This window comes from Gymnoscopelus microlampas, assembly GCF_963454915.1.
Source record: "Gymnoscopelus microlampas genome assembly, chromosome: 17".
NCBI classification, from domain to species: Eukaryota; Metazoa; Chordata; class Actinopteri; order Myctophiformes; family Myctophidae; genus Gymnoscopelus; species Gymnoscopelus microlampas.
This window is the reverse complement of record NC_139954.1, coordinates 18,428,007-18,450,011: the sequence shown is the minus strand read 5'-3', so window position 1 is coordinate 18,450,011 and position 22,005 is coordinate 18,428,007. Positions and strand designations below refer to the sequence as shown.

Here is a 22,005-nt window from a genome sequence, read left to right as displayed (position 1 = left end):
TTTCAATTCCTGGAAGGATGTAGAAAATCATTTCTGTGGGAAAGAAATGATTTATATTCTGTAAATGATTTTGGTTTGAAAAAACGAGGAGCACTTTGGTTTTCTTGTGTTTGGTGTTGTAACACCAACAGAAATGTAAATATGTTCAAGTACCAAGCCCCGTCCCCCCCGCCCCCCCCTCTCTCTCTCTCTCTCGTTCCCCCCCCCCCTCTCTCTCTCTTGAGGACAGTTCGGTTATCTCTTCCGTTCCTGACTGTAACTGTTTGAGGTATCACACATGGAAATGCTTAGCATCGGGCACAGGTTCATGCTGTGTGTGTGTGTGTGTGTGTGTGTGTGTGTGTGTGTGTGTGTGTGTGTGTGTGTGTGTGTGTGTGTGTGTGTGTTTTCCTTGTGTAAATATTTTTGGTTTGGCTCCTCGCGTCTTTCACGATTTTCCCATCCAGCGTGCATGCTCACTCACTTATTTTCTGCTCTGGCTGGCTGACACAACCTGTTGTTGTCTCCTTTTATTTGTTTGATATTTTGTTACTTCGCAAACAAACATCCTGACCCTCAAGTCAGCTTCATGTTTAGGTTTTACATAGTTTGGTTGCATTTTATGGTGAGGTAGCCAGCTAGTAAACACTGTCAATGTATTCCACTCGGTTCTCCTGCACGGTTAACCACTTAAGCCCTATATCGTCTCTGTCGGGGGGAAACCTCATATTTTCAGGATTCAAATTCAAAAACAGCAACAGTAGCAGATACAGCGTTAATTCACGAAAAAAGTTGCAAAAGGTTAGAATATGGAAATAAGAGGTTTCTACCCGACAGCAATGATATACTTTGTCGTACGACAAATAGCGATTTTTCTCTATCTTTGAAAATGTCATGTATTGCTTTGTACTTGGTTCTCATCTTCTTTGCGGCTCAGTGCCAACAGCTTCTTGTTTTCACCCCGCCTGAACTAACCGTGAGACACGCTGTAAGTCCTGATTCTAGCAGCGTTGCTTTGATGTAATGTGTCTACTAATTAGCCGCTCGCTGTCAATAGCTTCCTGGCATAAAGACCTTGCTTTCCCTCTCCAGTAACTTTTAACTGCTACTGTACACTTTACAGCACTTTGAGCCACACTGAACTTACCACGACTTCAACAAAATCTACACTATGTCCCTTTACGCCGTAAAGTTTACGGCCTCCGTACTGAACACTGTATTGTTGGTGTTTTATTGACTGACTCATTCACCAACTCCACTACTAGAAATACTCGGTTACACGTAAAAGTCCTGATTTCAAAATGTACTTGTAATAAAATGTCATCAAAAGTAGCCTACATATTGCCATTAGTATTGGCATCAAAATATACTCTTAGGTACCAAAAGTAAAAGCACTCATTACGCAGAATGTCCCGTTTCACAAGCTTTCAAAATGTATAAAACATCTTTTGAAAATAGCAGAACTATAAGCTCACAACGCGTCGCGTGAGCTTGTGGATCTGTTATTTTCAAATAGTCAAAGTATATACAGTATATACAGGCTGAAGTGGTTAATGTGTGTTTTAAGATATTTGAGTAAAAAATACAATATTTGCCTCTGAGATGTAGTGGAGTAGAAGTTAAAGTATTGAACATTGGATATACTGCGGTAAAGTAAATAATACCTAAAAGTTCCTGCCATAAAGAACTCATTTTCCCCACCCGTGTCATCCCACTGTACGCTTACTTATTGTTAGCTTAACACTTCTTCACTTTCCCATATGCTTGCCTTGTTAGCTTTGCACCGGCATGTTTCCTGCTATAAAGAATTGATTTTTCCAACATCACGCTATACTGTACCTCGACGCTTCAGCACCAGCTTAACAACCACATTCCTAGGAATGAACGGCTTTACCGCAGAGCTAACTACATATACTACCTAGCTATGAACTCACAATCCAAAGAGTTTTCTCCTCGAAAGAATTCCCCCCTTTGACTCGTGTAATAGCCTATTTAAACCTTGTTCCTGCTGTTTGTTTTTGCTGTTCATAGTGAAGCTTGACTTGAGCGCTTGGGAAAATGACATGTTTATGTTTATGTTAAGGAAATGCTCAGACAGTGTGTGTGATTAGCTAACGGTTGCCCTTTACAAAGCCACCCAGAATATGATTTAGATTGTCCACTGACAGCGAATAGTCAGCTAGCATTCCTGTACGCAGCATGGAAGGAATGGATTTTCAAGTGTGACTTTAGGTGTTGAGCTTTGTGCCATTTCAACAGCACGGTATACTGTAGGTCCATTGATGTTCTACAACTGGAACAGTGGTTCTCAAACATTTTAATGTCAAGGACCCCCATATTAATATGTATTTGGCCAGGGACCCCCATCTGAAAAAAAAATTAGCCAGGGATTTGTGTTGTTAAAATGTTTCAAAAATATAAAACAATCTTCACTTTTTCCGACTATGTTCATGGTTAAAGTGGCTAAACTTATTTTGATGCTATTAACTCATTTAGCCGGCAATCCCCCTCAAGGACCCCTGGGGTCCCCGGACTCTACTTTGAAAAACATTGCCGTGGTGTATTGAAGTGGCTTGCTGTACATGTAGTGTACTTGACAGGGATGCTAACCCTAGCTATGCCATTATGCCCTGCTAGGAAGAACACACTTTTACAATCTCCCACCCGGCAACACGCACACACAATCTCCATATCTCTGTCAATAACTCTGTAATTAAGTAAAGGAAAACCCCCTTTCACACTCATACACATGCATGCAACCACACGCGCACGCACGCACGCACGCACGCACGCACGCACGCACACACACACACACACACACACACACACACACACACACACACACACACACACACACACACACACACACACACACACACACACACACACACACACACACACACACACGTTACTGTGGCACCAAGCAGTGGACACATGCTCTCTCCCTCACACACACACACACACACACACCTACCAAGGCGTAGTGTCAGTAGTCATTATTTAGGCTGACAGTGGTAGATTTATACCCAGAGCTCTCTCCATAATTGAACAGTTTTCCTGCCTCTGTTTCCGCCTCACACTGCTCAGTCAGCAGCTTCACAATGAGGCCCTAGGCCAGGGATATGCTCTGTGTGTGTGTGTGTGTGTGTGTGTGTGTGTGTGTGTGTGTGTGTGTGTGTGTGTGTGTGTGTGTGTGTGTGTGTGTGTGTGTGTGTGTGTGTGTGTGTGTGGCGTGTATATGCAAAGGTTAACTGAGCACCCGTGGCTTCTCAGTTTGAGGTGTGTGTGTGTGTGTGTGTGTGTGTGTGTGTGTGTGTGTGTGTGTGTGTGTGTGTGTGTGTGTGTGTGTGTGTGTGTGTGTGTGTGTGTGTGTGTGTGTGTGCGCGCGAGTGACAGAGAGGGAGAGATTGACAGACAGGCAGAAAGAGAGTTATGGGACATGATGTTGTGTGTTGCAGTATTAATGGGTGGCCTGTAGAATACAGATGTAAGGACTGATCTTGTTCTGGTAGTGGTTGAACCTTGTTCTACCACTGTCTGTCTGTCTGTCTGTCTGTCTGTCTGTCTGTCTGTCTGTCTCTGAATAACTAACCACACAGAGTGTAGTAAAAATGGACCCATAAGGAGTTTAATTAACACTCAGGACTTTGCTGTGTAGCGCCTACTGTGTGGTAGTGCCCACCCACGTCTCTCTCACTCTCACTCTCTCTCTCTCTCTCTCTCTCTCTCTCTCTCTCTCTCTCTCTCTCTCTCTCTCTCTCTCTCTCTCTCTCTCTCTCTCTCTCTCTCTCTCTCTCTCTCTCTCTCTCTCTCTGGAGAGATTTGGAGGTTCTTCTGACCAAACATGGCGGAAGTGAAGAAGAAAACAAGTTATAATAGAAGTGGCGAATGAAACAAGAACAGAGTGTATAGCAACCAAGGAGGGGAGAGAGGGGAGAGGAGAGGAGAGGAGGTAGGGCTGAGAAGTATGATGAGAGTGGTGGTTAGGTTACGGACAGGAGCCGTCTGTAGTCACTAATTAAGAACATTCTGATGAGTGGAGAGAGATTGATTTGCTTTACTCTCATCCATCTCTCTCCGCTTCCCCCCCTCCCACTTTCTCTCTCTCTCTCCCTTTCTTGTTCGCTGTGTCTCTCTTTCTCGTACTCTCTCCCTCTCTCTTTTCTCCTCCCGTCCCTCTCCTCTCTCTATATGGGGCGCTAATTACGGTGGTAAAGGGCATCAAATTAAACTGGCTTAATGTCAAAACCACCAGCAGCTGGGACCCACTTATCATACCTTAATGTGTGTGTGTGTGTGTGTGTGTGTGTGTGTGTGTGTGTGTGTGTGTGTGTGTGTGTGTGTGTGTGTGTGTGTGTGTTGGGAATTTAAGGCTGGTGAATTTGGGCTTATATAATAATCCTGCATACTTTCTCTGTAAAGGAACTCTCCTATAAACAGCTCTCTGGATGAGAGCGCGCGCGCGCGCACACACACACACACACACACACACACACACACACACACACACACACACACACACACACACACACACACACACAGAACGAATCGAGATCAAATCGTCTCACTTAAAGGTAGTGCATGACATATTTTGTTATTTAAAACAAAAATATATTTTGTTAAAAGGTTAAAGCTCTATATTCTGATAACAATAAATGCAATAACAGGTGTTTCCCCATTTCTCTGGCTCTCGAGTTCTCTTTCCTGATTGGATCAATTTGGTATCCCGAACTGAAAATGTATTTTCTGTTTACTAAAGACCCGGAGAGACAGGCCCCTGTTACTGAACAAACACTAGTATATAGCAATGATTTCTATCAGAATATAATTCATATTTAACAATTATTTTAACAAACAGATATCACTTACTACTGCACCTTTAAATGAACTCAGCACACACCAATGGACGAAGGGTTGGGATCTCTCTCTCTCGTGCACGCACGCACCCACGCACGCACACACATGCACGCACACACACACACATGCACGCACGCACGCACGCACGCACACACACAGCCAAGTGAGTCATGGAAACATCTAGAAAAAGCAAACAAGACGTGAATCAACAGCAGCAGAGTTACTGAACTGCGGTGGTTAGAACAGACATAAAACAATACGAGAGAGAGAGAGACACAGAGAGAGAGAGAAACGCTTCCAGTAAAGCGAGTGAAGAGAAGACCCAAAAATGAGTGTGAGGGGAAATGACAGACTAAAAGAGAGAGTGAGTTATGGAGGTCCAAATGGTGGTTTTGGTTGAACAACAGCAGATAGAATTTCAATCTTCTGGATGGAAAGAATTAATAAAATAAAGAATTGAAAGTATGAAAAAAAGAAAGTAAGAGAGAACGAAAGAGAGGAAGGAAGAAAAGCCTAGATGAGTCGGGGGACAGTGTGAGTGAGGGGAGAGATGAAGGGAGGAGAGAGATAGAGAGAATGCTGAATGGATGATGTGCTGAGAGGTTTGTGGGGTGAAGCGCGTGGCACATGAGAGACGCTGGTCCTTTCCCTGGAGCATGGGTTATTCTGGGCTGTGCATCGCGGCGCTTGTAGATCTGCTATTTGCGTAGCACGACCACACACCAAAAAAAGTGTATCAATCCCTTTATGTGAACAGACGCGTGCACGCACACATGCGCACAAACACTAATGCGACCGCACACACACACACACACACACACACACACACACACACACACACACACACACACACACACACACACACACACACACACACACACACACACACACACACACACACACACACACACACACACAGCTGGTTAAGCGTTCAGGGTTGTTTAAGGAATGTGCACCGACAGTAGAAAGCCGCTTATTAAGACCAGAAGGTCTGAGGGTTGCAGTGAAATGCCCTGTGACTGACGTCAAACTGTGTGTGTGTGTGTGTGTGTGTGTGTGTGTGTGTGTGTGTGTGTGTGTGTGTGTGTGTGTGTGTGTGTGTGTGCGTGCGGGCGTATCGCTGTGTATATCTACTGTATGGGATACATACTGTACCTGTGTGTGTGTGTAAGAGATCTATCATACATTGGTTCCATGCTGTTGTGTGTCAAGGTCAGTGTGAGTGCAACATCCATCACCGCAACGTTGCGTGCATGTGTGTGATACTGCATGTAACCTTGCGGGTGTGTGTGCGTGCGTGCGTGTGTGTGTGTGAGTGTCTGTGTGTGTGTGTGTGTGTGTGTGTGTGTGTGTGTGTGTGTGTGTGTGTGTGTGTGTGTGTGTGTGAACATGTACGCAGCCGTGCATGTATGCGTGCCCCCCAGGCGACTGATGGATGCCAGGCGTCGGCGGGTAAAATGAGCAGCATGGTGGCACTTGAGCCGTGTGCCAGCCAGCCAGCCTGCCTCAGCTCACTCTGTCACCGCCTGGGTCCTGTCACACCCTGACACCACTGAACACAACACACACACACACACACACACACACACACACACACACACACACACACACACACACACACACACACACACACACACAGCTCCTGACCTGGACTGAAACTTTACAAAACCTCATCGTACACATATTTTTGTTCTTATCGATCGTTTCCACCGCCAAAAAAAAGGGATATCATTGCTCTCGGGCAGAAACCTTTTATCTCCGTTTTTTTTACTTGTTAGGTTTTTGCGTAAATGAATGCCCTACTTCATCATACTGCAGCTCAAAACGAGCTATTTTGAGATATTTTTTGCTGTTTTGAGAATTGTTTTGCTATTTTTGAATTTTAATCCCTGAAAAGTTACAGTTTTGGACATAAGAGGATTCCAACCCGACAGCAGCGATATGTTTTTGTGTGGTTGAAGCGGTTGTTGTGAAATAGCTGAAGTATGAGGAGAACACGCTGTATAACTTGGGGATAAAAAAAAATAATAAAAAGCCACCGGGAGCATCTGGACTGGGTTATATTTTCAAAGCTTTTGTGTCCACTCCTCAGAACTGGTGGAGCGTATGGGAAGATGCATGGGGGCTTTTCTCATGCGGATCAAATCGTTGCACTGCTACCATTTTAAATGTCGGTTCTGTTCTGCCCTATTGGGTTTCCCTCTTATCTTTTCCCTGCATCTGATAGGCGGTAATGTAACACTGGTGTGTGAAGTCTCGCTGTCCGAGGTTGTATCGCACAGGGTGAATTAAACGTCGGGACAATTAAACATTTGTCTGCTCTTCTCTTATCTCCTCTCTCTCCCTCAGAAACCACCACTATACCCGATACTGCCACCCCCACCCTGCCCACTGTGGAGGAGACCACCGCTCCCATGAGACCCGGTAAATATACTCACACAGATGCAAGTGTGCTCATACAGCAGTACATTACATACATTAGTGCTCATGCAGGCACACACCTTACGATTTGCAATTGGGGCATTTAGCACACTGTTTCCCAAACAGTGGATCGCGGACCCATTTTATGGGTCGCGAGTAATTAGCCCCTTTTTTGTTCCCTATATTTAAATAGTGAAAATAGCAGATCTACAAGATCTACAGAGTTGTAGATCTGCTATTTTCACTAGTTTGCGTCCCGGGCAAACATCTCATCTCAAATGAAATGAAAATTTCATTTCTTTTGAGATGAGATGTTTGCCCGGGAATACAGATGCTAGGTTGGTGTTCACCTGGTATCACTCGTTTCTAGATAAGAGCGTCTGCTAAATCAGTGGTTCCCAAATGTTTTTATCTTTTCATTTAATGAAAAGATAAAACATTTGGGAACCACTGATTTAGCAGACGCTCTTATCTAGAGTGAATTACATTTGGAGTTTCAAAGAAACGAGTGATACCAGGTGAACACCAACCTAGCATCTGTATTCTAAACAACACGCTATCTAAAGAACGTTCTTCTTTTCTGGTCTAATGAAAACACATCTAAATAGCAAAACATAATGTGAACATACAGTACAGTGTTATCTGCGTAGCATCACTAGCAACACACGCATACACACAGACACACGGACGCACGCACACACTTGTATTTCTCTCTCTCTCTCTCTCTCTTTGATCTCCTTCTGTCTCCCTCGCTTTCTGTCTCTCTCTCTCTCTGTCACTCTTTCTCTTTCTCTCTCTACCTCTGTTCTGGTGTCTTTCTCCCTAATACACCACATACACTTAATGTTCACACTGCGAGGTCAAGGTATGTGGAATGGCATGATGTCACCCAGCAGCTACACCAGAAAGAAGGGCTTCTTGGGATTTAAAGTCTGTTAAAACCAAGACCCAGAGGGCTTGTTTCGGGGAAATCTCGTTTTACAATGGGAATAAATGTCCACGTCCGATGGGACACACACACACACACACACACACACACACACACACAAACACACGCACACACGCACACACACACACGCACACACACACTGGAAACTTGTATCTCATGGCCATATGTCGGAGCGAGGGCACCAATCAAAGTGATTTGATCAGCTGGCAGACTTCCTGGAGTATAGGGTGACATGGGAGAACTCGGGGAGAGCACTCTGTGTCCAGCCCGTCAAGCCTGCGCTATACTTCACCGTGCGCCGGTGTCGCGCGCCGCAAGTAGCCGATTGGACAAGCTCACAACGCCAGGTGCAAGTGTGCGGCGCGCTGTGAGCTTGTGGTTCCGCTATTTCTTGGCGCCAGACACCACCGTAGACCACGGATGTATAAAATGAAGCATAACTCAGCAGTACTGTATAGTGTAATGTGTTGTACAGAACCGGACATAATAGTTTCTGCAGTTCTGAATGGAATGAGTCACACAGCCAGCGCTGAATGTAATCTTTTTCTTTTGCTCTTTGATCTGTTCTTCTCTCTCTCCGTTTATATCGTCTCTGTCGGGTGGAAATCGCATATGTCCCGAAACTGTCACTTTTCAGGATTCAAATTCAAAAGTAGCAAAAGTAGCAGATCTACAAGCTTGAAACGCGGCGCGAAGCGTCGCGTTTTAAGCTTGTATACCTGCTACTTTGGATGCTTTTGTGTATGCTGTCGTATGATCAAGTAGGGCATTAACTTACGAAAAAACACAAAAAGTTAAAATACGGAGATGAGAGGTTTCTGCCTGACGGCAACAATTTATATCTGCCTTCATTCATCTCCCACTCTCTCCCCTTCTCTCTCCCTGCAGCCACCACTCCGTCCCTCTCCGGCGTGTGTGACTTTGAACAGAGTCTGTGCGGCTGGTCGGCTGACCCCAGATCAGGCGTGAGCTGGTCTCTGCACACGGCCACTAGCAGCGGCAACGTGGGTTCCAACGGACACGGACGCGGGGCGGGCGGCTCAAGCCTGGACCTCGCCCTAGGATCGGACGGTCAGTTCAGTCGAATGCTTTATTATATCGCCTCTGTCTGTTTAACCCATTTAGACCTGAGGCTGATTCTAAAAACGCCTTCTAAATCCTGACCAAGTTTTCTGAAAAACTTCAAATTTGACTCAAAAATTACAACAAATGTATGTTGCAATATACTGTGCATAGCAACAAGAACCCAAAATGCCCAAAATGGGTTAATTGCGATACGTCTATGATTTTCATGTTGCCTCTGTGTCTTATTGCTTTATTCGTTGCTTAGCTACAGTGCAATGGTGGCTTAAGGGTTTTAGTGGCACTTGCCATCAAAGGGCATCATCAACCCAAATATATCTGAATGCATGCACACATACACAGACATGTACACAGACACCTCCATACGGAAACACATCCTGAAGGTTTACATTCACATACACAGCACACACACACGCACACGCACACGCACACAGCACGCACACAAACACGCACTACTCCCTGCATCTATTCCTAATTAACCACTAGAGCTGTTGAAAATCCTTTAGTCTCTATTCTCGGTTTAACTTCACATCTCCTCAGCTCTGGGAGGCAAAAAACACAAACCCAACCCAAGTAGGATTTCTGGGCAGATTCCCTCAACTAATTATGTGTTGTTGGTGTTTCGTGAAATGTTGGGAACTATTCTGGTCCACAGAACCATCGGGAAATCACTTTTCAAAGAGCAGGAGGTGGTCCGATACCAAAACAGCTTCATTCAACGTCCCAAACCGGATTTTACATCAATTTTTCCAGCTCAGAGAAGAAAAAACAAAACATAGAAAACATACGAAACAGTAGTGTAGACACATTTGGACACCGTGGGCTTCCGTAGTACAGAAGCCTCGTCACATCATTAAAAGCGCACGGTTGCCATTCTGTTGCAGGATACTGTAGAGCAGCATTCTGGGATACGCCACGCACAGCAACAATGATGCAACCGCTTAATTGGAAAGTCTTTGGAAAGTTCGAGTCACACACTCACACACACACACACACACACACACACACACACACACACACACACACACACACACACACACACACACACACACACACACACACACACACACACACACACACACACAGCTTCTCCGCCACCCATCTCTCTCCTTGTCTTTCTCTCTTCACTCCTCTTCCGTCATCATCTTTTTCACCTCACAATACCTCTACGTCAGTGGTTCTGAATCTGTTACAATACAATACAATAAATGCACCGAATCTCTGGATGTGTGTATGTACGTCTGTAATCCACGTATCCCGAGAACCGTTCAACCACCCGCCCGATCTCTGTATGTTGTATGTACGTCTGTAATCCACGTATCTCGAGAACCGTTCAACCACCCGACTTCAAATTCGCCACACATGTCACATACGACCCAAGGAAGTGCAGTGCCCGGCGTCGAGTCGGCCGGATTGGCGGTTGTCCAGAACCGCCAGAAAAGGCTCTGGCCAAATGAGCCAATTGATTGCCATGGCAACCCCAGCCTAAGCTTGATTTGGCAGATCCCCCACACCTGTCCAACTCCCCACACCTGCCATACTTACTTAGTCGGTCCACTTTCCACTGTCAGTTTGCACTCTTGAGACATTCTCCACAGACGTTTACCGCTGTACAACGACTTTCCAGAACCGCCAATCCCCCCATATATGGGTATACCCAAATATGGGGTATATATATACCCATATTATATGGGTATATATATACCCCATATTTGGGTATACCCATATATGGGCCATATATGGGTATACCCATATATGACCATATAATTGAGAACATCAGGGATCTCATAAGGACAGACAGATATAGAGATCTTCACATATGGGCATAAAAGGGACACAGGCAGACAGACAGATACAAAGATCTCCAAAACCAATGCTCTACGTCGTTCGAGCTCTCGTTTAACTCGCTCTGAATGTCATCCCTCACCTCTGATCTTCCTCATTCAGTCTGTATCTCTGCCCTCTCTCCTCCTCCTCCTCCCTCCCTGTGGCTCTCCTCTCTGACCCCGTTCCCCTCACTTCTTTCACCACTCCTTCTTTTTCCACATCTGTCCATCTTTAACGAGAGAGCCAGAGGAGACGAGAGGAAGGACTCTGTTTTACCCATCACACACACACACACACACACACACACACACACACACACACACACACACGCTCGCGAACGCAAGCACGCACACATTCTGTCTCCACCTCAATCTTTCATATATGTACACACGCACACATGCACACACATACAGAGCTCCGAACGGTCAGATAAGTCAGATGATAGCTTTGACAGAAGTGCTGCCTAAGCAATTTAGCTCTCCCCAAGGCTACACACACACACACACACATGCACAGCCCAAGGTGGAACAGTCCGAGTGTACTGTTGCATACTCGCGCACGTTACGCATATACATGCACATGCACAAACTCACACACACACACACACATTGACCTTGCCCTCCACCAAGACTCTGCGTTTGCATCTGTTGAGCCGTTCTACTTCACAGTCCACTGAGCAGCTCCTCTATGACAGACAGGGGCATGACATAAGACAGGACCTTACATTACATTACTGCTGTGTGTGTGCATGTATAAGATGAGTGTGTGTGTGTGTGTGTGTGTGTGTGTGTGTGTGTGTGTGTGTGTGTGTGTGTGTGTGTGTGTGTGTGTGTGTGTGTGTGTGTGTGTGTGTGTGTGTGTGTGTGTGTGTGTGTGTGTGTGTGTGTACGTGCATGTCCTAGAGTAATTTATTGACTCAGCAGTAAGCGTGTCCCAGCGTCAGACAGTAACATGACATTAAGTCTTGTTGTACACTTACTGTACATTAGACCTATAGCACCCAGTCCAGGAGCCATCAAATCCCAGACACGTGTCAGTGAAGGACCTTTTAACTGCTCTAAAGGGGCAGTCTGAAAGTCAACCCCCCAAACCGCATTCACAAGCCTCCCCACTGCTTTCTCTCTCGCTTGCTATGTACAGCATGTAATGTCAAATTATATACCTGTATACGCACAGGTGATGTTACTCTCTCCTGTCCTTATAAGAGACCACTTTAACAGTTGCAACCACTTTCAAACCTGGCGTCCCTATTTGTGGTCATTATAGGCAAAAATTGCAGATTTCCAAAAGCTCTCAACGCCTGGTGGTTAAAGGCTGTTGCGCGCCGCACGCAGAGCATTTCCACTTTTGCTCGGCTCCCATGTTAATCCTGCTTAACAAATGTATAATAGGTATATTTTTGGTTAGTAAATAGAGTAAATTGAGAATGCTAAAAAGTCAACCAGCAGTCTTTCGTTTTTAGTCCAGGTAATATATTTTGAGGCATGACATTTTTTAATAGTTATTTTAAGGGTCTTTTTTGAGCCTTCATTTGATAGGTACAGTGGAGAGAGACAGGAGACATGGAGATAGAGTAGGGGAGCGACTGACGTGCAGCAAACGCTCCAAGCCAGACTGGAACCAAGCTCTCTGAGCCCATGTGATACGCACCCTATAACCCACTCAGTTATCACAGGCGATTGTGTGATTTTTTGATGGATTTTTTTATTTCGCTGACGAAGGCTCTGGCCTATTATTAAATGTCGGAATCAAGAGCGACATCACAACATTGCAAAAAAAAATGTACAGACTACAGAGCAGAACAAGTGTCCTTCAGATTTTAACAGAACACGATCTGTCTGTCTGACCGAAAAAACAGGCGTGATAATCGGAGACTGGAAACGCATCCGCACAGCGGTCGCCATGCACCCAGCGTCTGCAGCGGACTTTACAGGAGCTGAATAAGCACCGAGCAAGATGAATGCAGAGACAGAATTAGCACTTATTTTCAGTTACAATGAAAGGAATATTTCCTTGTTGTCGAGTGGAAACCTTGTATGTCCAAAACCGTTCCTTTTTTTATTATTATAAAAAAAAAAGTTTAATCTAGTGAAAATAGCCGATCTACAAGCTCACAACGTGTGGCGATGCACCGCGTTGTGAGCTTGTAGATCAGTTTATGTTTACGTGTGGAGATACGAGGTTTCTGCCCGACAGCAACGATTTCCATCATGAAAGCATTCCTAGTACATCAAATAGATATGATTCCTGACTGAAGGTAAACAAGCTCAACTTAACCACTTAATCCCTATGTTTTATACTATGTGAAAACAGCAGATCTACAAGCTCAACAAGCTGGTAGATCAGATATTTTTTTAAGCTTGGACTCAAACCTAGTCAGTTGATAGCGACTTCATCGGTGATGATCAGAGAACTAATCTGCCTTGTTGGCTGTAATTATCTCCTGTAGTGAAGACAGGATGGACTTGACGATCAATATTCTTCTGTCAGCGCCTCCCTACAGCACTTTCACTGCATGAAAACACATACACACACCTGTCCTGTACACACTGGCTGCTTGCATGCATAAACACACACACACTCGTACACTCTCTCTCTCAACGCTCACAGATATCCTCACTCACTTTCACTTTCACTCAAATGTGCACAAATACACACACGTACAAATACACGCATGCACACACACACACACACACACACACACACACACACACACACACACACACACACACACACACACACACACACACACACACACACACACACACACACACACACACACACACACACACACACACACACACACACACACACACACACCTCCCTAAGAGCTGATTCCAGATCCATCCCTCCCATGGAGACTTGTTAATTAATTCCCTCCCTTTGTACATCGGCCAAGATCAAACGCAGCGCCGTGGAAAGGGGGAAAAAAAGAAAAAAGCACACTTTCTCTGTATTTCGACTGTAACAACTTTCAACTGTATTTAATGAGCAGCGATAATTTAAGTCCCCGCATTTTTATTTGCCTGCGAGTGAAGAAATAAGAGTTACCTCAACCCAAATCCATTATTCATTAAGCTATCCATGTGTGGCTAAATCTGCAGAGAGAGAACAAAAAAAAAAGTTAGTATCTTTAGACCGAGGAAGCACGGGAAAGAGGAGGAGAACAGAGGAAGAGAGGAAGATGAGATGAGGATGATCGGAGCAACTCAGCAGTTTTTAATATGGGCTGAGAACTGGGATAAACTGGGATGTGGAAGAGAAAAAAGATAGATAGATAGATAGATGTGTGTGTGTGTGTGTGTGTGTGTGTGTGTGTGTGTGTGTGTGTGTGTGTGTGTGTGTGTGTGTGTGTGTGTGTGTGTGTGTGTGTGTGTGTGTGTGTGTGTGTGTGTGTGTGTGTGTGTGTGTGTGTGTGTGTGTGTGTGTGTGTGTGTGTGTGTGTGGAAGGGGATTGATCAATTAATTAGGTCCTTACAGTCCTTACAATATGGATAATATTTACCCGCGGTTCCATTAACGTTGATGAATGTCCTGTGCACAAACACAGCAGCGCTCTAATGTGTATGGGTGTGTTTAGACTGGTGTCATACAGTAAAACCTCTCTCCGTCTTACATGCTTTCTGCATTATTTCTTTCCCTCTCTTTTCTTGACCGCTGTGTCTTCCTTTGGTCTCTCTCTCTTGTGTGCACTAATTTTCTCTCTCTCTCTCTCTCTCTTTCTCCATTCTGCTCTTTCTCCATTCTGAAGCGAGAGGAAGTGAATTGCATTAATAATTGATAGAGTGTTTAGACTGACATAGTACGCAACTACGCATACACACATCCAAAAACAAACACACACACACACACACAAACACACACACACACACACACACACACACACACACACACACACACACACACACACACACACACACACACACACACACACACACACACACACACACACACACACACACACACACACACACAGACGGATTGTGCTGACTAAGGGGCGAATACGAGAAGCGCGACGGAACGAGACGTCAGCATTCACAATGATTAAGACTGTTTTACGTGTGTGTGTGTGTGTGTGTGTGTGTGTGTGTGTGTGTGTGTGTGTGCGTGTGTGAGTGAGCACGCGTGCATGCATGTATCGGTAGAGTACATGAGTCCTTGCATTGCTGTCCGTCTGTGTGTGTGTGTGTGTATGCGTGTATGTGTGTATGCATATCCGTGTGTATGTGTGCGTGCGCGTGTCCATGGCCATTACAAACCATGATGAAATGCCCGTCCAGCTTGTGGTTAAGCTTGTGTACCACAGAGTAAAGCCACAGTGATGCTTTAAGCTCTGAACAAACACTACATCCTGCTTCATTACTGCATCGTTCAATGGTTCAGCCTGGCTCCTTCTCAACTTACAGCTGGACGCATACTTTATTAATTCATTTATTTCCAGTTTGTTTTATCTTCAAATGTAATGAACTTCAATACACATTTCAAAATGTTGGAATGTATAAAATTATTGAACCCTAACCTAAATATTTTCCTAATTGTAAGCCTTCACACTGGCACGCACAAAGCTACCATTCATGTTCAATGGCCAGCGACATGAAGATACAAAGATACATCTGATGTGTGTACAGTAGCTGCTACAAAAGCTACAATAGCTACAAAGCTACAAAAAAGTTGGGCTGATTTCAACTTCAGATACAAAGATACAAAGCTACAAATATGCTGTGTAGCTTTGTATGTTTGGTATCTGCCATTTTACCATAAAACAGGCATTTCTCTTATGAACACCAGGAAAATGGTCCTCACAATGTCTGTTTCTCAAATTCTACTGTACTTTTGGTAACATTTGTTTGGTCCTCACACAAGCGTAGTAATACAATACTCACTCGCTCACTCACACACACACACACACACACACACACACACACACACCCCAAGCACGCACGCACGCGTGCGCACACACACACACACACACACACACACACACACACACACACACACACACAATAAGAGACTCATGGACATGCATTGCGTCTGACAGCCGCATCGCCTCTCTCTCTCTCTCCAGACTTCTCGGGGAACTACCTCCACCTGGACGCCGGCGCCCACACCCACACCCAGCGGGCCCGTCTGCTGAGTCCCGAGGTGGGCCCCGAGCAGGGGCCCCTGTGTCTCCTCTTCTACTACCAGCTCCAGGGGGAGGCGCAGGCCAGCCTGAGGGTCCTGCTGAGGGACAACGAGCAGGAGGAGACCCTGCTGTGGGCCCTCCGGGGAGACCAGGGCCCTCACTGGAGAGAGGGACGCACCATCCTGCCCCAGAGCCCCAAGGAGTACCAGGTACAGGTTCTAGTCAATCACACACACATCCTCCTCCTATACACCGGGTGCTTCTCAGCCAAGGTTGGGCTACGAGGGGATCGCAAGTGGGCCCCAAAATAATTGTCAATACTACAATTGTAATGATAATATAACTTAATACAATGTCGGGCAGAAACCTCCCATCTCCATATTCAAACTTTTCGTGTTTTTTACGCCCTACTTGATCATACTACAGGATCACACAAAAGCATCAAAAGTAGCAGATCTACTTGAAACGTGGCACAAAGCCACGTGTTTTGAGCTTGTAGATCAAAAGTGTTTAAGATGATTGTGATGCTGAGGACTCCCTGGAACCCCCCCCCCCCCCCCAAGGACCCTCTTTGAGAAACAAAGATCTAAAGACCCTCTCTTTTCAGGTGGTGTTTGAAGGGTTTTTTGAACATGGCACCAGGGGCCACATCAGGATAGACAACATTCACATGAGCAACACCATAGAGCTGGAACAGTGCACACGTAAGTCTCATAATTATCTATCTATCGATTGATCTATCTATCTATCTATCTATCTATCTATCGATCCATCTGATCCATCTGATCAGTCTGTCAGTGTGTTTCTCCTCTCCACCCCTCCTACATTCTCACTATTTCCCCATAGACGCTTTAAGCTATGCTCTCACCAGAGACCAGAGGGGGGGAGAGAGAGAGAGTGAGAAAGAGAGAGAAAGAGAGAGAGAGAGCGCGAGCAGGGGGGAAACCTCATAATGTTTCTCGTTCACAAGAACAAAACAAAACAGAAAGTAGGCCACAAATCGCCTTCGGGCATGGATTCTAATCTATCTTTCATTATTTCTCTCTCTCCCTTTCTCTTCCTCTATCATCCTCTTGCCATCACCCATGCGTCTCACCCCCTCTCTCTCTCTCTCTCTCTCTCTCTCTCTCTCTCTCTCTCTCTCTCTCTCTCTCTCTCTCTCTCTCTCTCTCTCTCTCTCTCTCTCTCTCTCTCTCTCTCTCTCTCTCTCTCTCTCTCTCTCTCTCTCTCTCTCTCTCTCTTATCCAGCACCTGGTAGGAAGCCATGCTCAGCTAGGCCGTCAAGCCATTTTACTGAGCATCTTCTCTCAGCGTGTGTGTGTGTGTCTCTCTCTTTGTCTCACACACACACACACACACACACACACACACACACACACACACCTGTCTCATTATTCACAATATTAAAGCAATCCAACAGCGAGCAACAATAGTTGCACCATTATGCTAGCTGGACACACACACACACACACACACACACACACACACACACACACACACACACACACACACACACACACACACACACACACACACACACACACACACACACACACACACACTTTGGTCATTAAGTATGAATGTGTGCGTGTCAAAGTGGATTGTGATATGAAAACTGTTCCATTGTTAATAAGAGCTACAGTCTAGACTCGACAGACAGACCAGATATGAACTGAAACTTCCAACCACCCTCATTTCCTTGTTTGACTGTCATAACTTTGACAAACATCACGCACACACACACGCACGCACGCACACTGCTGTTTTGATGTGTAAAAGTAAAGAGAATATTCTTATCATTTAATGCAGTGGAGCAGTGGTTCCCTCAGCACAGCAGGACAGCATTGGCTAGTTAGCCAGATGCACGCACGCACGCGCACACACACACAAACAGATGACCACACACACACACACACACACACACACACAAAGCAGCTAGCCTGCTCCCACACCAGCAGCTCCTTAATTGTCTCATTCCTCTCAGTGTAAATGAGCATTGTTGTCTCTCTCTCACTGGCCTGCCTGGCCCACTTCTCCTCTTTCATGACCTTCTCTCCATTTATCTCTCCTTTTCAGCTTCTTTACATTATCCTCTCCCCCCCTCTCTCTCTGTCTGTCTGTCTGTCTGTCTTTTTCTCTTCACTCACTCCCAAATTTCTCTGCTCATCCTATTCTTGTGTTCTGTTCAATCTCCTCCCTCCCTCTCTTTCTCTCTGCTCTCCCCTCCATTTCCCGTCTCTCTTTCATCCCTCTCTCTCTCGTTCCCTCTCTCTCTTTCAGAATATATGTCACACGTCCCCCGGCAACTAATAAACACTAGTAAATCTCAGCCTTTCCTCTCACGGCCGCCTCTCTTCTCTCCACCCCTCTTTCCGTTCTCTCCATCTTCTCTCCGCCCTATCCATCCTCAACTCGTTTTTACGGCCACCTCCCCTCCGGCCCGGCCCCCTTTCATCCCTTCTTCCATCCCCTCCGGCGTGTCTGGCTGACAGAAAGCCAACACTCACTGTGTGTGAGTGAGAGAGAGAGAGAGAGAGAGAGAGAGAGCAAAAAAGGATGGGAAAGCAAGAGAAAGAGATGAGAGAGGGAGGAGAGAGGCAAGAGATATAGAAAGCTCTTATAGGAGGAACACTCTTCTGACCTGTTAGCTCAGTCTTTCCTCTTTTCCTCTTTATTTTCTCTCCATTTTCATGATAATAACTATCATCCAGAGACAGTTATGGCCTTTAGGCCTCTACAAATCTTTATTGATTTTCTCAAAAAGCGGCCCCAGTAAAAAAGAGTGGTTCATTTTTTACAATTGGCTTACATTAGAATATATTACTTTTTAATCACTATAGTGGGCGGAGGCCTCATCTGTATACTGGAGAAATGTAATTGCCCAAAAAACGTGCCAGGACGTATTGACATTTACTAAGTCATAGCATTGCATATTTGCACCCTGTCTCATGTGGCATTAACACGGCTTTAGCAAGCATAAGCATTTTTTGTCCAACAAAGGCCGGGGCAACGTGCTAGGTCTCACCTCGGGGATGTGAACACGGAATACAAATTAGGAACATGTGTCATATGTCATACTACATAGTGAGAACACATGCCTGTCCCTTTGGTATTGGGCACTTTAACCAGAGGTCCTTTGAAGCTCAATGGTTAGCATTATTCAGTCACTGCTTGGCTCTCCAACACAGAAAGAAATATCTAGAAAATAGCATATACTGCATTACTATATGAAACCGGATTGTGAACATGATGAAAATTATTTTGAAGGCTGACACAAGAGAACCATTGTTGTAGCTATGATGTTACAGTATGTGTTTTGTAAAGCATTCTGTTACTCAGTTTTGAAAGATGTTGTATAATATTATCGTTATAACCAAGACACTAATCTGTACAGTTACGTAGATGGCCTGGAGCTACTCCACTGAATAGCCGCTTTTATATATTTCACCTCCAGGGGCAGCACAGTTCATAGTCTACCGCCACTTTGCTTATTTGTCATCTCCTTTTAAGCCCTGATCAGTTTGATCATCAGAATTGCTTTGCATCTGCTTCCATCTATTAACATTTCCCTTTCTCTTGCTCTCTCTCTCTCTCTCTCTTTCAGAGCCCTTCCCTGTTTTCCCTCCTGACATGACCGGTGAGTTGTACTTCCTGTACTTCCCCGTTCTTACTTCCTGTTGCCAAACGTCTGTGCTTCCTGCTTGTTGCTAAGCTCAGCTCGCAGCGCTGCACTGGCCCTGAGTAACCTTGTCATGAACACTATCCAATATGCTATATCCAGTATAATACACCACAATATTCAACATGATCTCTTAACAGTAGCAACTGCTGTAGCTACACAATATCTTTCCCTCACTCAAAGACCGAGCACAGTAGTAGCTAATGGCACCCGAAACTATCCTAAAGTCATCTAAATCCAACTTGTTCACACACAGTATAGTCTAGTCATGCATTTGTACATACTATGCAAGTATACATAATATGTATGCAATGAATGGTTGCACACCCGGGGCTATTTTGACGATTTCATACGTATTTTTTCAACTTGAGAAAACCACTCAACATGGACGACATTGCAAAGCGGCAATGTTTTGGACGGCATTTTAATGCATTGTTTCAGCATGCCATCCCTGCATGCTGGACTGATAACTCCCGGTTATGGAACCCCGATCTTCTCGCGTCTTCCTCGCTGGGGACATGAAACAACGCCAGCAACCTCGACATGATTATTCACCACAGCGGCATCGGCAGGAGCTGAATTATTTACAGTAATTGTCGCTGCAGCAACAGTGCATGCTAAAGCCACAGTTATGACAGCACAGCAACAATGTTCTGGGGTTTGGCTGCAGTATATATGGAGGCCAACGTGATTCTCTGAGCATTTACTTTTTTGGTTTGGCATACATTATGTCGCTGTACAGAAATACTTTATTCCTTTGGTTGGTATAGTGCATTTCTTTCACAGAAGAAAACCATGATCACCAGATCAGGGTTTCTCAAAGTGGGGTTCTGGGTACCCCTAGGGGTCGTTGAGAGGGTTTCATGGCGTCCCCAGACAAATGAAGAACAGTTTACTGTTTATGCAGTTTTTAAACGGTTCAACACAAATCTTCCCTTATGGGGCCCCCGACACAAAATCTTATCACACAGGGTTCAGCGGCCAAATACAATATACAATCAATATTTGGGGTCCTTGACATTAAAATGTTTGAGAAGTGGTGGATTAGATACTGGTAGGAGGTGCACCGGTGCATAGCATATGACATAGAGCATAGTCATTTTGTCGATGGGTGACCCTTTGTGATTGCACGCCCATGGCACCCACAGTCGATTACAACATGAATAATGTAATGGCTGTGCAGCGTTTTATTGGTTTGTATGGTAAATATCCCAGGGCACTGCAGGAGTACAACACTATTTGGTTGTGGGAATGTAATTGTGTAGACAGATCATGAGGGGCAGTCTTTATCCATTCTTTTATTTACATCCATCCCTCCTTCTAATGAAGTTAAAAGTTTATAGCAGAAATCTCTTCTCCTCTTTCTGACCCTTCGTTCTCCTCTCATCTCAACTCCTCTCCTCTCCTTTCATCTCCTTGTTTTTCCCCATTTCAACGTCTCCTCTCTTCTAGCCCCTCGTCTCTCCCTTTCTTCTCCTCTCTTCTTCCTCCCTCTCTTCCATTCAGTCCAGTAAGTTGCCAGTCTTCCATTTTAATTAAAAATGGAGATGATCATAGTCCAGGTTTCAACCTATTATTTTACCCGTATTTTTCTTAGTTTTTGCTTGATTCTCAAACATGGCAGACTGAAAGCAGACATAAGGTACTTAGACTTTAGATCTGTAGTTTGGAAACTGGGTTGGGGCCAAAATGTACAGCAGGCTAGTCACAGGCATACTTTAACTGGGTCCACTCAGAACAAGGATGGACAAGAGTGGACTCCCTACCCATGGCTATTATCGTGAGAAATGCTTTTGTTTGGGTTTCTTTTACATAAAAAACAGGGTTCACAGCTGAATTGTACTTCCAGGGTTTTTATTTGTTTATGGATCTGTTCCAGTTATTCTTGTATTTATCTGCTTCACTTCAGTGATGCTGTGGTGGGATATTATGTGGGAAATTCCAGTACAACTTGCCACTATGGTTTCCAGTGTTTGGATGGAGAACTTTGAGGTTGCGCTGATTTTAGAGAGCGCTCAGTCAAGCCTCTAAACGGAGATCAAGCCAGTCAGCTCTCCCCGTATCAAGTTCAGATCAAAAACATTC

At 45.0% G+C, this 22,005-nt stretch overlaps 1 protein-coding gene across 5 annotated transcripts in view; it reads left to right on the top strand.

The window, feature by feature from the left end:
* The window catches only part of LOC311064592 (neuropilin-2-like), a 128,922-nt gene that overhangs the window by 90,228 nt on the left and 16,689 nt on the right, over positions 1 to 22,005 (top strand). For 3 of the 5 annotated variants that reach the window (XM_084084463.1, XM_084084461.1, XM_084084460.1), the window contains exons 12-16: positions 7,186 to 7,260; positions 9,095 to 9,277; positions 16,182 to 16,450; positions 16,849 to 16,945; positions 19,846 to 19,878. In XM_084084463.1, the coding sequence (XP_083940589.1) occupies positions 7,186 to 7,260; positions 9,095 to 9,277; positions 16,182 to 16,450; positions 16,849 to 16,945; positions 19,846 to 19,878 (657 nt within the window). The remainder of the gene's footprint in view (positions 1 to 7,185; positions 7,261 to 9,094; positions 9,278 to 16,181; positions 16,451 to 16,848; positions 16,946 to 19,845; positions 19,879 to 22,005) is intronic. The other 2 variants (XM_084084464.1, XM_084084462.1) reach the window with 1 other exon arrangement.